At 32.2% G+C, this 11,532-nt stretch overlaps 5 protein-coding genes across 5 annotated transcripts; 3 read left to right on the top strand and 2 right to left on the bottom strand.

The window, feature by feature from the left end:
• The first annotated feature begins 81 nt into the window (after positions 1 to 81).
• LOC134830845 (serine protease easter-like) lies at positions 82 to 1,321 on the top strand. The gene has a single exon (XM_063844441.1). The coding sequence runs from the start codon at positions 103 to 105 to the stop codon at positions 1,237 to 1,239; it is 1,137 nt and encodes a 378-aa protein (XP_063700511.1). The 5' UTR covers positions 82 to 102; the 3' UTR covers positions 1,240 to 1,321.
• Positions 1,322 to 1,490: 169 nt separating this feature from the next.
• On the top strand, positions 1,491 to 2,982 carry LOC134830265 (serine protease easter-like). The gene has a single exon (XM_063843686.1). It carries the CDS (start codon positions 1,574 to 1,576, stop codon positions 2,756 to 2,758), a length of 1,185 nt encoding a protein of 394 aa, XP_063699756.1. The 5' UTR covers positions 1,491 to 1,573; the 3' UTR covers positions 2,759 to 2,982.
• Positions 2,983 to 5,424: 2,442 nt separating this feature from the next.
• Positions 5,425 to 6,353, top strand: LOC134831678 (uncharacterized). The gene is made up of 3 exons (XM_063845474.1): positions 5,425 to 5,715; positions 5,770 to 5,976; positions 6,034 to 6,353. Exons 1-3 carry the CDS (start codon positions 5,502 to 5,504, stop codon positions 6,228 to 6,230), a joined length of 618 nt encoding a protein of 205 aa, XP_063701544.1. The 5' UTR covers positions 5,425 to 5,501; the 3' UTR covers positions 6,231 to 6,353.
• Positions 6,354 to 7,815: 1,462 nt separating this feature from the next.
• On the bottom strand, positions 7,816 to 8,803 carry LOC134828957 (CLIP domain-containing serine protease HP8-like). Its single transcript, XM_063841946.1, has 2 exons — positions 8,080 to 8,803; positions 7,816 to 8,024 (listed from the first exon to the last, which is right to left on the bottom strand). The coding sequence occupies exons 1-2, from the start codon at positions 8,801 to 8,803 to the stop codon at positions 7,816 to 7,818; spliced, it is 933 nt and encodes a 310-aa protein (XP_063698016.1).
• Positions 8,804 to 10,382: 1,579 nt separating this feature from the next.
• LOC134831576 (serine protease easter-like) lies at positions 10,383 to 11,339 on the bottom strand. The gene is made up of 2 exons (XM_063845331.1): positions 10,643 to 11,339; positions 10,383 to 10,584 (listed from the first exon to the last, which is right to left on the bottom strand). Exons 1-2 carry the CDS (start codon positions 11,208 to 11,210, stop codon positions 10,418 to 10,420), a joined length of 735 nt encoding a protein of 244 aa, XP_063701401.1. The 5' UTR covers positions 11,211 to 11,339; the 3' UTR covers positions 10,383 to 10,417.
• Between the last annotated feature and the right edge of the window lie 193 nt (positions 11,340 to 11,532).

Here is an 11,532-nt window from a genome sequence, read left to right as displayed (position 1 = left end):
TAAACCGGTTTAAATACGTAATTTATCCATCGCTCGACTTTATTTACTCTCAATCCAGACTTAGTCTCGTTCTAACACTAAACCAACTCGCAGCTCTCAAAAATGCTGAAATATCTTCTCATTTTCGCAATTTACTGCCAAGTCTCGGAACTTTGCAAAACTCCGAATAAAGAACCGGGCATTTGTGTTCCATTGGATTCTTGCATTTCTCTCAGAAGCATTTTAAATCAACCGGTTGTACCGCAAGATGAATTTGACTTTGTTATACTTAGTCAATGTCAGAAGCCAGGATTTGTTTGTTGTCCAAATTCAGGAGTTAGTTCAACGACAACAACGACAGAGGAAGTAAAAGAAGTTGTTGAAGAAGTAACAGAAACGCCAAACATCATTCAAAGCTCAAACTTACCAGTTCCTGGCGCGGGCGTTTGTGGCATCCATTTGAGTGATAAAATCTTTGGAGGCACCAAAATCGGTATCGATGAACATCCGTGGATGGCATTACTTGAGTACAATGATAACGGTCAGAATATTTTCGCATGTGGCGGAGTCCTGATCAGTTCTCGGTATGTTTTGACAGCAGCTCATTGCATTCGAACAACTCCTTTCCTGAAAAGTGTTCGCTTAGGTGAATGGAATTTGAAAACTGAAGAAGATTGTGACGAATCTGGAGATTGTTCAGATCCTGTGCAAGATATTCCAATTGAACAAACCATCTCTCATATCAAATATGACTCGTCAGATCGAAATTCATTATATGACATTGCCCTTATTCGCCTTATCCGACCAGTTCAGTTCACATATTTCATTAAACCGATTTGTTTACCTTTCGATCCCGAGTTACAAAAGGACACGATCGATGTTGGAAAGGAATTTACTGTTGCTGGATGGGGTCGAACTGAAAAAGGCACATGGAGTGACATCAAATTAAAGCTTGACGTCAAAGGAGTTGACCTTCAAAAATGTAGCCAAGTCTATGGAAATCCTCTGACTCCTCAACTTCAACGAAAACTCATTCCTGAGCAAATTTGCGCTGGCGGCGAACTCAATAAGGATTCGTGTGGCGGCGATTCTGGAGGACCCTTGATGCGAACATGGCGTGATAGTAAGGGCAAAAATTATGTCTTTGTCGCTGGAATTGTCAGCTATGGACCCACAAATTGCGGGCAGAAAGGATGGCCAGGTGTATATACGCGAGTCACGAGTTACCTTGACTGGATTCAGAAAAACATTAGACCATAGCAAAAAAAAATTCTAAAAACCTGATTTTTTTTTCGAGCATGCATCAACGATTTGTTGTGAATATGCTCCGAGAAGCAATAAAAGTACGAAAAAATCCGGTATTTCCTATCATGTCGTCGTTCGTCGTCAATATGCACACAACACATTCGAAACTAGTTCGCTTTATTTACTTATTGAGACTCGTCTTGATGTTTGTTTACACTCGCTCACGTTAAACGCTAAAAAAAATCTAGTCTGTGAATCGACTTGATGCCGATAACAAGTGTGTCGTACAATCGTCGCGTACTTTTGCGTTGAAATTCATTGAAAAATCTGCGAACTTCAAAGGTCAAGCATGACAAAAACACTTCTTTGCACAATTCAGGGTCTTCTCGTTATCTGTGTTCCCATTCTGATCGCAGCGCAATCGTTCTCCTTCGATCCGCGTGCCGTGCACAATACTTCGTGCGATCATCAATTTGGATTTCCGGGACGTTGTATCGTGTTAAATGACTGTCCTTATGCCAATGGAATCTTCAAGTATCTCGAACAAGTTCGAAATACAGGTCAAATTCTCGAACGTGAGGTACTTGACTCGTATCATGATTACTTGAGGAAAAGCCATTGTGGATGGAAGCGAAAACATCCGATGGTTTGTTGTGATCCGCTGCCACGAATTGACTCGTGTTTCGTGCATGTTCAACGAATTGACGTTTCAAATCGAATTTCAGACGGAGTCGAAGCCGGTATCTCAGAATTTCCGCATATGGCGCTGCTCATTAATGAAAAGGTCAGAGGTCGTCCTGCTTTTTACTGCGGCGGTGCCTTGATCAACGAGAGATATGTTGTGACAGCAGCTCATTGCTTCTTCGAGCCACACAAGTACGATCGGGTGTTTATCCGCTTGGGCGAACATGATCTCACGAGTGACATTGATTGCCGACGAGACCTCACGAATCGAACGGATTGCACAGATCACGTAGTTGACGTCAACATTGAAGAGAAAATCATTCACGAGTATTACGAGCCGATCAATTTTCACAACGACATTGCCCTTATACGTCTTGCAACGCCAGTTAACTACACTCGTTTCATCCAACCAATTTGCCTTCTTGATCCGAGACCTGAAATCGCAAATCTTACAAATCAAAAGCTCGAAGTTTCAGGTTTTGGTAAAGTTGGTCCCGCAGGCAATTTCAGCAATGTTAAACTAAAAGTCTCAGTCGATGCGGTGTCGCAAGAGTATTGCAAAGCAAAGTACAATACGTTGAAATCCCGTAAAATCATCAACGACGATCAATTTTGTGCTGGAGGTCAAGGCATCAAAGATACGTGTCACGGAGATTCAGGAAGTCCCGTAATTGGAAGGTACATCGTTCCATATCAGGATGAAAAAAATCGACGAATGATGATCGAATACAAATATTTAGTTGGAATTGTCTCGTATGGCTTGGGAAAATGCGGAACTCCAACGTGGCCTGGCGTGTATACGAGAGTCAGTAATTATGTCGATTGGATTCGGAAAATGATGAGACCGTAAACTAGTTTTAAATGAGAAATTTATCTGCTACTGTGAATAATTTTAAGGCTATTAGTTTAGAAGTGTGTGCTGTGAATATTTTTTTTTGTTGTTATGCAATGTATGTACATATTTTAAAATTTGGTTTCGTGTTGTTGATAATTGTTAAACAGCAATATTTATTTTTAAGTGGAATTTTTACTCAATAATAATAAAATGTTGAATTTTAAGTAAGTTTAAGCGAAAAAATGTCTTTTTTTTATTGAACAATTGAACAAAAAATTTATGTTGTGAATATCTTCCAAATTTGACAAAAAACATTTCTTGATGTCAATACAATCATGAAAAAATTTGCAAAAAAATTTGCAATTTTTCTTTTGTATAATTCAATGATTTCTGTGAAAAATGTATGTCTCGCAAAACATTATAAAAATTCTTACTAATATAACTTATATTTTTATAAAGAAATGAAGGTAAATTGTATTGGTTTCATTTCTTGGAAAGTTTTCTTACTTATGCATAAGGAGAACTTCATTTTTATAAAATCAATTTTAATTTAAGTTAAATTACATTTCTCTCAAGCTTATTACCTATTCTAATTATATTTAATTTTTTCGAAATTGTTATTAAAGGTTTATAAACTTATAACTGTGACGACTCAAGGATCGATATTGAAACCAATTTTAATAAAGGAGCACAAATTCTGTTTTCTCCGGCTTCAACCTGAAAATTATTATATTTTAATTTTACTTTTTTCTATGTGTAACACTATTTTAATTTTTTCTTACATTGTTTCGTATTTTAGTTTCTTTTTCATTCTTTATTTCTACTTTTGTTTCGTCTTTCTAAATCTATAAATTTCAAGTATTTTTTAGTAAATCTTTTATTTTTTTAGAATGGCCTTTTTTCACCTATTTTAACATCAATTTTAACGACATTTTTTATGTTTAAGTGACCTTTTAATTTTTTGCAACGTTTCGATGTACTCCGACATCATCAACATTGGTTCGGACCTAAGGCTTTCATATGTAGTATAATACAAAGTAACCCGCGCACATACTTTGAAAATTCATATAACCTTTGTAGTTCTTGCTTTTTTGACTTACTAAATGCTTTATTTTTCTTTCACTTTTGTACCAATTTTTTTCAATTTATGGTAGTATAGTAGTAGTTGACCCGCTTAAAAGCATTTTTTCATCCGTGTCAATATCAAAATACTCGTCTTCGATGAAACATACTTACAAATTCGTCTTCTAATCCTTTTTAAATTTTATAGCAAAAATTCTAAGAATTCTATTTTTTTAATTTTTAACTCATAGTAAGTTTCATAGAAATTATTATTTGATCCTTTTGGTTCAAAACAAAACCAAAAAATTATTAAATTTACCTATACGCCATCGCACCATGTCTTGTCTATAATTTCCGTTGCGAAACTTGAATTTTTTACAATTAAAAATCCATTTTCTATCTCTAAAATTTCTGTTGGAACAAAATTTTCTGCCTGAAATTCAAAATTTTTCACGTATTTCAATTAACTCAGAAACAAATACTTACTTCCGGGAATTTTCCATTACAAAATATCTCCCTTGTTGCTCACTTCATCATCATTCATTCGCCAAATTCATTTCGAATCAACTTTTATCGACTTGTCTGTCTATCTCTTTCCACTTCTTCTTTCACTCTATTTATTCTGCTTGTTTGCAAATAATTCCGCACACACAAAAAAAATAGTCCTGGAAAAAAGGGAAGAAAAATATTTTCTCATCACTGCTTAATACCGAGTATAAATTTCTCATTTTTTTATGAATGAAATCTAGCAACAATTGCACGAAGCGTCGTTTAAACTGCATTTTGTGGGGTGTTCGACGTGAACAACATGCAATTGTGGAATCAATTTAAAGTTGTCATAAAATTCATGGGGAAAAATATTTCAAAATTGTTTTTTTTTTGAGATGTGAAAAGTGAAGCGCACGAAAAAGAAGGAGTAAGAATGAAACGTGCGAAGAAGGAAATCCTGAAAAGTTGTAAATATTTGAAAATTTTATAGGAGAAAGCGCATTTTTTCTCAAGTTTATTGCAAAAGAGACGAAATTTTCTTATTTTTTATGAAAAATAAGTCGTTCTTTGATATGGAAATGTAAAAGATTGAAAATATTTTATGCATTCAATGTTGCATTTTATCATCGATTCACTTCATTAAAATCGATTCAAATTCAAATCACAACCCAAAACTTGCCTTTTCAGACTTGATTAAACGCAGCAAGATTTTTTTTTTGTCTACGAGAAATTTACTCTCAATTTTACTGTTTTCAGTTGTAATTTTCGCGATGAAACTCGTAATTAATTAAAATCTCGTTAGTTTACAAATTACAAACTGAATGACAATTTTTTAGCGTAATTAGTTTCGGTTTAATGGCAAAAGTGGATTGTTATGACAACGCGCTGTGTGCATAATTTTTTATTATTATTAATATGAAATCTGCGGAAAGCCACAAACGTACGAGTCCGATGTAAAAATAACAATGAAAAATTCATTAGTTCGTTAAATGGCGTGAAAAGAGGCAATTTTGTGCAAAAGTGCAATTACGCCAAAGTAATTAACAGACAAAATGTTCGAAAAATTCGAGCAAATTAGTCGCCAATGAGAGAAGTTCCGTTATCTGTCATTTGATGCAGCTTCAGTTTCACCTCGTTTTTATCAGTTGAATTTTACGTTTTTACAAATTTGCGTGTTTTTTCGTCGAATTTTGTCATTTTTTGCATCATGATGGCCGAATTTATCCAAGAAATCTTCGATTTGGAGTCGGAAATCGCCGATGAGCTCTTTAGAAAGTTGGAAATTTTGTGTGAAAGTCCGCTTGATGAAACATCCGAAATAAATATTGAAAACTCCTTTAACGAAGCGGAAGAAAAATTCATCAAAAAATACAAATTTCAGGCGAATATCGAATGTAATGATTCTGTAATCGACTTGACAGGTAAAAATTTTCATTAAAAAATGATTTTTTTAATTAAAATTTATTTTTTTTTAGAATCCGACTCAGATTCTGATCGCACCCTTTGCTCAAGTCCGGATATAAGCGGCGAGTTAAGTGATGTAGCAACGCCATTAGTTGAACGAGGAAGAGGTTTCATGGAGCGTTCGTTCAGTTTTCAACATCCTTTGGGAAATTCCACGCAAATTCGGGTTTTGTCGAAGCAGATTTCGATGCAAGAAAGTGTTTATCACGGAGATTTGGGTAATTTTTTAAAAATTTTTGTTCAAAAAAATTTTTTTTAGTAAATTTACCTTTTAGATTCTCCTCCGCCAATCATTTCACGAAGCAGAAGCGCTTTGTTAAAGGTGTCAAAAAGGGATTACAGTCGAAAATCGGTCCTTTTTGCGTTTCCTCAAGCAGAAAAACAGGGAAATACTAAATTTTTCAATACGCCGCCGATGTCTAAGAAGCAAAGAAATGAAAAATTTAATTGGAGCGAGTCTCCAGCTTATTAGTTGCTCATGTCTATCTTTAAAATTTTGCGTCATTTTATTCATTAATCATTTTTAATTAGTTCTTTTTATCATTAAACGACTCTTGTGAGTTATTGCATGTACAAATAAATTTGTTCCGATAATTATTTTGAAATTTTTTATTAATTTTTTTAAAAAAAATTATCAATTAAGTCTTTAATTTTATGAAAATTTTCAAAAATTTTAATAAAATATTATTTTTTTTAGTAGAAAAAATTCAAAAATTTAAATTTTTGTTTAAAAATGTCATAAAATTTGAAAAGTTTTTAAAGAATTTTTTAAAAAAATATTTTTTTATGCTTAAAATATTTTATAAAATTGTTAAATTAAAAATTTTGAGGCTAATTTTGGGCTTTTTTTTAAATAAGATTTTTAAAATTTATCATAAAATTTATCAAAAATAATTAAAAATGTCAAAAATTTTCTTCTAAATTTTTTTTTAGTGAACAAAGCCCTAAATTTTCTAAAAAATAAAATTAAAAATGTCACAAAATTTATAAAATTTGAAAAGTTTTTTAAGAATTTAAAATACTCATATACTTTTTATGTTCAAAATAATTTATAAAATTGGCAAATCAGAAATTTTTTAGCTAATTATGGGCATTTATTTATGTTTTTTAAAATTTATTTAATAAAATTCATCAAAAATAGTCAGAAAAATTAAAAAATTTATAAATATTGTTCAATTTTTTTATACAAAAAATATTTTTTTAACGAACAAGGCTTTAAATTCTCAAATTTTGAACTAAAAATGTCATAAAGATTATCAAAATTTATTTTTTTTTCATATTTTTAATATTTTAACACTCCATAAAATTATCAAATCAGGAAGTTAAAAATTAATTTTTGTCATTTTTAGTTAAAAAATAAATTAAAAGCGGTAAAAATAATTGCCAAAAAGATAAAAATTCAGCAAAAAATAATTTTTTAAAAATTTTTAATCACTTCAGTAACACAAAAAGTCGCATTATTTCACTAAATGCCTTCCGTTAATCTATTAAAAATCAAACCAAAAATAAATTTTTAACACAAAAAAGCGAATACCTGACAGAAATATTAAAATTTCACACAAAACAAAAAATGCTAACTCAAATTTAATGAATGAATAGAACGAGCCGTTAGCCGTTTGTTTGTGTATCAGGAAGGTGATAGTCGGCGATTGCTTTATTGCATTAAATTAACAAGGACCACTTTTTTCTCTCGTAAAATTTAAAAATTTTAACCTGTTCCGATGATTCTCGCTAATAATAGCTCGAGCTCTGCCTTCATTTATTATTCCATTTAAAAATAAATAATATTTTATTTCGCAGCAGTGAACTATGTTTGGTCTCCCATTAATAAAAATATTGACGTGAATATTCAATTTTTCTCGTTTAATTGGATTTGTCATATTATACGCAGCATTTTTTTCGTGCGATCCTTTTATTTCGCATTTTTAATTCATTTCGACTGTTTGTCCTGAAAATGTTTGTTTAATTTTTATTGTAATTGCACCGTGGCGCGCTTTTCTCTGTGAAAATTGAGTCATTTGTATGCATTTTTAATGTTTGAATTAAATTTTCTGTGATTATCCACGCCAACGAGTGGGACGAACGGGTCTCTGAACGGGATCCGGAGTATTGACACAAGCTTCAATCCAACTGATGTAAGCTCCGACACGCGTATAGATGCCAGGCCATCCACGGGAACCACATTCGGCGGGACCATAACTCACCAAACCAGCCAAATATGCGTAATTGTTCTTGTTTTTCGTGAAAGTTGTCATCAATGGACCACCTAAAATTGGATTTTGGTAAGATTTTTTCGAAAAAAAATTTTTTTCATGACTTACCAGAGTCACCTTGACACGAATCCTTGATGTCTTTACCTCCAGCGCACAATTGTTTCGTCGAAATTTGTCGTCCAATCGTGTTGTAGACCTTGTTGCATGCATTCAAGTTCATAAAATCAACCACAGTCTTCATTTTGACGTCACTTTGTTGCTTCTTTTCAGTGCGGCCCCATCCAGCAGTGACGAATTTCGTGCCCTCGTAATTCGTTTTGGTCCGTAACTCGGGTTCCGATGGCAAACAAATCGGTTTAATGAAGTAAGAGTACGTCACAGGCGTCTTAAGTCTCAAAATGGCGATGTCATTCTCTTCGCCGCCATTTTTATTGTACTCCGGATGTTTGAAGATCATCGAGATAGGGATGTCAACTGGATCATCGGCGCAATCATCCGGTTCGAAGCAATCACGAGGCGACGACGTGTTCCATTCGCCCAAACGAACGCCCGTCAGAATCGGATCGGAGTCACTGATGCAATGCGCTGCCGTAATTACATGCCTTTCGTCGATCAACGAACCGCCGCAACCGAAAACGGAAACTTGTTCCTCCTGCCAAGTGTACGAAAGCAACGCCATCCATGGGTATTCGTCGATTTGGGTAGCGACGCCGCCAAATATCCGATCGCCAGTCCATACGCCGCACGCATTTCGGACACTGGGGTTGGGAAGAGCGGCATTTACGGCAGAAATGCCAAGGAAAAGCACAAAAATTGCGTACGAAGGACGCATTTTTTTATTTTTTAAGATGATAACCTTTGAAGTAAGTTCTTGTTTGTTTGGTTTTCAAGGTCGATCTTTATTTTTATTTATTTTTTGTGTGGTTTTAACTCTCTCCTGAGACACTTTTGAACAAGTCGAGGTCTCACGATGAACTGATGTGAAGTTGAAAAAAGAGAACGTTCTTCAGGTTGATAATTTTTCGTTAATTAGGAGAGTGAGAGACTTTAAAAAAATCACCCGAAAAATCTGCTTAAAACTAGTTTTTTGGACAAATTTTGTTTGTTTGTGGGATTCTCTATTTTTTTTTTCTATAAATCTTCTTTATTTTTGATTTTATATCAACAAAAAATTAATTAATTCTAAAGCAGGGTTCGAAAAAATTTTATTTTTTTTTTTAATTAAATTTAAATTTTTAATAATTATTTTAGCACATTTTTTAAAATAAATATTTTAATTAAGACCGCTCCAAACGAAAATCAAAAATAAAGTCCTATGCCCCATTTTAAAAGTCAAAAATCCAATGGGGCAAAATAAAAAAAAAGTTAAAAATTTCATCAAAATTGATAGTTTTTTGTTGTATTTTCATAATTTTTCAAGACATTTTCAAAAAAATTCATAAAAAATTTATAAAAAATTTTTAATTATTTTAATTTTTGTTTTGAAAATCATATTTTAACTTAAATTTTCTTCTCTAAAAAAATTTTTCATAAAATTACTAAATTTTTTTTTTTCAAATTTTTTTGACAGTTATTTTTTATGAAAATTTTATTTTTTAATTTTTAAATTTTAAAATATTAAATTTTTATAATAAGTAAATTTTATTATTAAAAAACAACAAAAATGTTGATCAAGGATCAAAAATTGCTAAAATTCTATCATTTTGTATGAAAATAAGTATTTCAAATTTTTTTTTAACTTTTAAATTTAAAAAAAAAATTTAATTTTAAAAAAATTGTTAATTAATTTTGAAAAATATTTTTTTAATTTTCATTTAATTTTGTAGGGATTTATAGTTTTTTTTCCAAAATTTTATGTATATATGTATTTATGTAAAAATTAAGAAAAAAAATTTAATCACTTTCAAATATTAAAAATTTTAATTTTTATTTTAAAAAATATAAAATTACTTAATTTTTTTTGGAATTTAATTTGATTGAAAAATTTATGTTTAAGATTCAAATTAAATTAAATTAAGTAAAAATTTTGCATAAAAATAAAGAAGAAAAAAATTCTTAATTAATTTTGAATATCACAATTTTATTTTTTTTATTTTAAAAAAATGATAAAAATTTTTAAAATTGATAATTTATTATTTTAAATTTTTTGATTTAATTTAGTATTATTTGAAAACGAAAAAATATTTAATTCAAAGTAATTTAATTGAATAAAATAAAAAAAAATAATTAATTAAAAATTGAAATTAATGTTTAAAAAATTATTTTTTTTAAAATTATTTACACATTTTTAGCCTAAATTTTTATTTTTAACACATTTATTTAAGTATTTAACTTTTTACATTTTTTTTTTATTAATTTTTTGTTAAATTTTTACAAATTTTAACATCAAAAAAAATTTTTCGAACCCTGTTCAAAATAAGAAAACCTTCAAAAATATTGAGAAATTTTAAGGTTTATTGACACATTCTTTGATCCAATCCACGTAATGACCCACTCTCGTGTAAATTCCGGGCCATCCTTTGCTTCCACACCTCGCTGGACCATAACTAATCACTCCCGCCAAATAAATGTAGTTCAATTTATCTTTTTTATGAAGTGTCATCAATGGTCCTCCTAAAAAATCATCAATTTTTAACAAAATTCTTTAAATTTTCCAAAAAAATCATCTCACCTGAGTCTCCTTGACACGAATCTCTCGAATTTTTACCTCCGGCACACAATTGCTTCTCCGTAACTTTCGTCTTGGCCTTCTCATAAACCACATTACATGCATTCAAGCTCACCCAATCAACAACTGTCTTCAATTTTACTTCACTCTGCTGCTTCTTTTCCGTTCTTCCCCATCCCGCAGTCACAAATTTCGTATCTGTGAAGTCTGTCTTAGCTCGTAACTCACTATCGCTCGGCAGACAAATCGGTTTCACGAAAAAACTGTACTTCACGGGCTTCGCAAGGCGCAAAACGGCAATGTCATTCTCTTCTTCGCCATTTTTATTGTATTCCGGGTGTTTGAAGACCTTCGACACGGCGATATTTAGTGGCTCGTCAGCACAATCATCCGGTTCGAAGCAATCGATGGGCGACGAGAGATTCCATTCGCCCAAACGAACGCCTGTCAGCACGGGATCCGGGTCGGATAAGCAATGCGCCGCTGTCAAAACATGCCGTTCGTCAATTAGGGACCCGCCGCAGCCAAAAACCTTCGTTTTATCGGCTTTTGTGTACTCCAGCAGCGCCATCCAGGGGAATTCATCGATTTCGGTCTCGACTCCGCCAACGATGCGATCGGAAACTGTCACGCCGCAAGCATTTCGGACATTTGGATCGGGAAGAAGAGCATTTGCGATGCGAAACACGACAAAAAATGGTAAAATATTCAATCGCATCATCAAGGTTGAGTGTTTTTTGTGTCTCTCACAGCAAAAAAATGTTAAAAAATGAGCGAAACACCTTTAAACCGTGCACCGGTCGAAATCGTACTGAATGAACGAGGCCTAAAAGAAGACGGCAAAACGTAATGAATTACTTAAAGTTGTTCGGTCAGATATTATTTCATACGTG

This window comes from Culicoides brevitarsis, chromosome 2 (genome assembly GCF_036172545.1).
Source record: "Culicoides brevitarsis isolate CSIRO-B50_1 chromosome 2, AGI_CSIRO_Cbre_v1, whole genome shotgun sequence".
NCBI lineage: Eukaryota > Metazoa > Arthropoda > Insecta > Diptera > Ceratopogonidae > Culicoides > Culicoides brevitarsis.
The sequence above is the reverse complement of the archived record's forward strand: the minus strand, read 5'-3'. Positions and strand labels throughout refer to the sequence as shown.

Bases quoted from the DNA above. Each gene is read 5' to 3' on its own strand.
- LOC134830845 (XM_063844441.1), top strand. From the start codon at position 103: ATGCTGAAATATCTTCTCATTTTCGCAATTTACTGCCAAGTCTCGGAA.
- LOC134830265 (XM_063843686.1), top strand. From the start codon at position 1,574: ATGACAAAAACACTTCTTTGCACAATTCAGGGTCTTCTCGTTATCTGT.
- LOC134831678 (XM_063845474.1), top strand. From the start codon at position 5,502: ATGATGGCCGAATTTATCCAAGAAATCTTCGATTTGGAGTCGGAAATC. The intron at 5,716-5,769 runs GTAAAAATTTTC...ATTTTTTTTTAG, and splicing joins TTCTGTAATCGACTTGACAG to AATCCGACTCAGATTCTGAT. The intron at 5,977-6,033 runs GTAATTTTTTAA...TTTACCTTTTAG, and splicing joins TGTTTATCACGGAGATTTGG to ATTCTCCTCCGCCAATCATT.
- LOC134828957 (XM_063841946.1), bottom strand. From the start codon at position 8,803: ATGCGTCCTTCGTACGCAATTTTTGTGCTTTTCCTTGGCATTTCTGCC. The intron at 8,025-8,079 runs GTAAGTCATGAA...ATCCAATTTTAG, and splicing joins TTCGTGTCAAGGTGACTCTG to GTGGTCCATTGATGACAACT.
- LOC134831576 (XM_063845331.1), bottom strand. From the start codon at position 11,210: ATGGCGCTGCTGGAGTACACAAAAGCCGATAAAACGAAGGTTTTTGGC. The intron at 10,585-10,642 runs GTGAGATGATTT...ATGATTTTTTAG, and splicing joins TTCGTGTCAAGGAGACTCAG to GAGGACCATTGATGACACTT.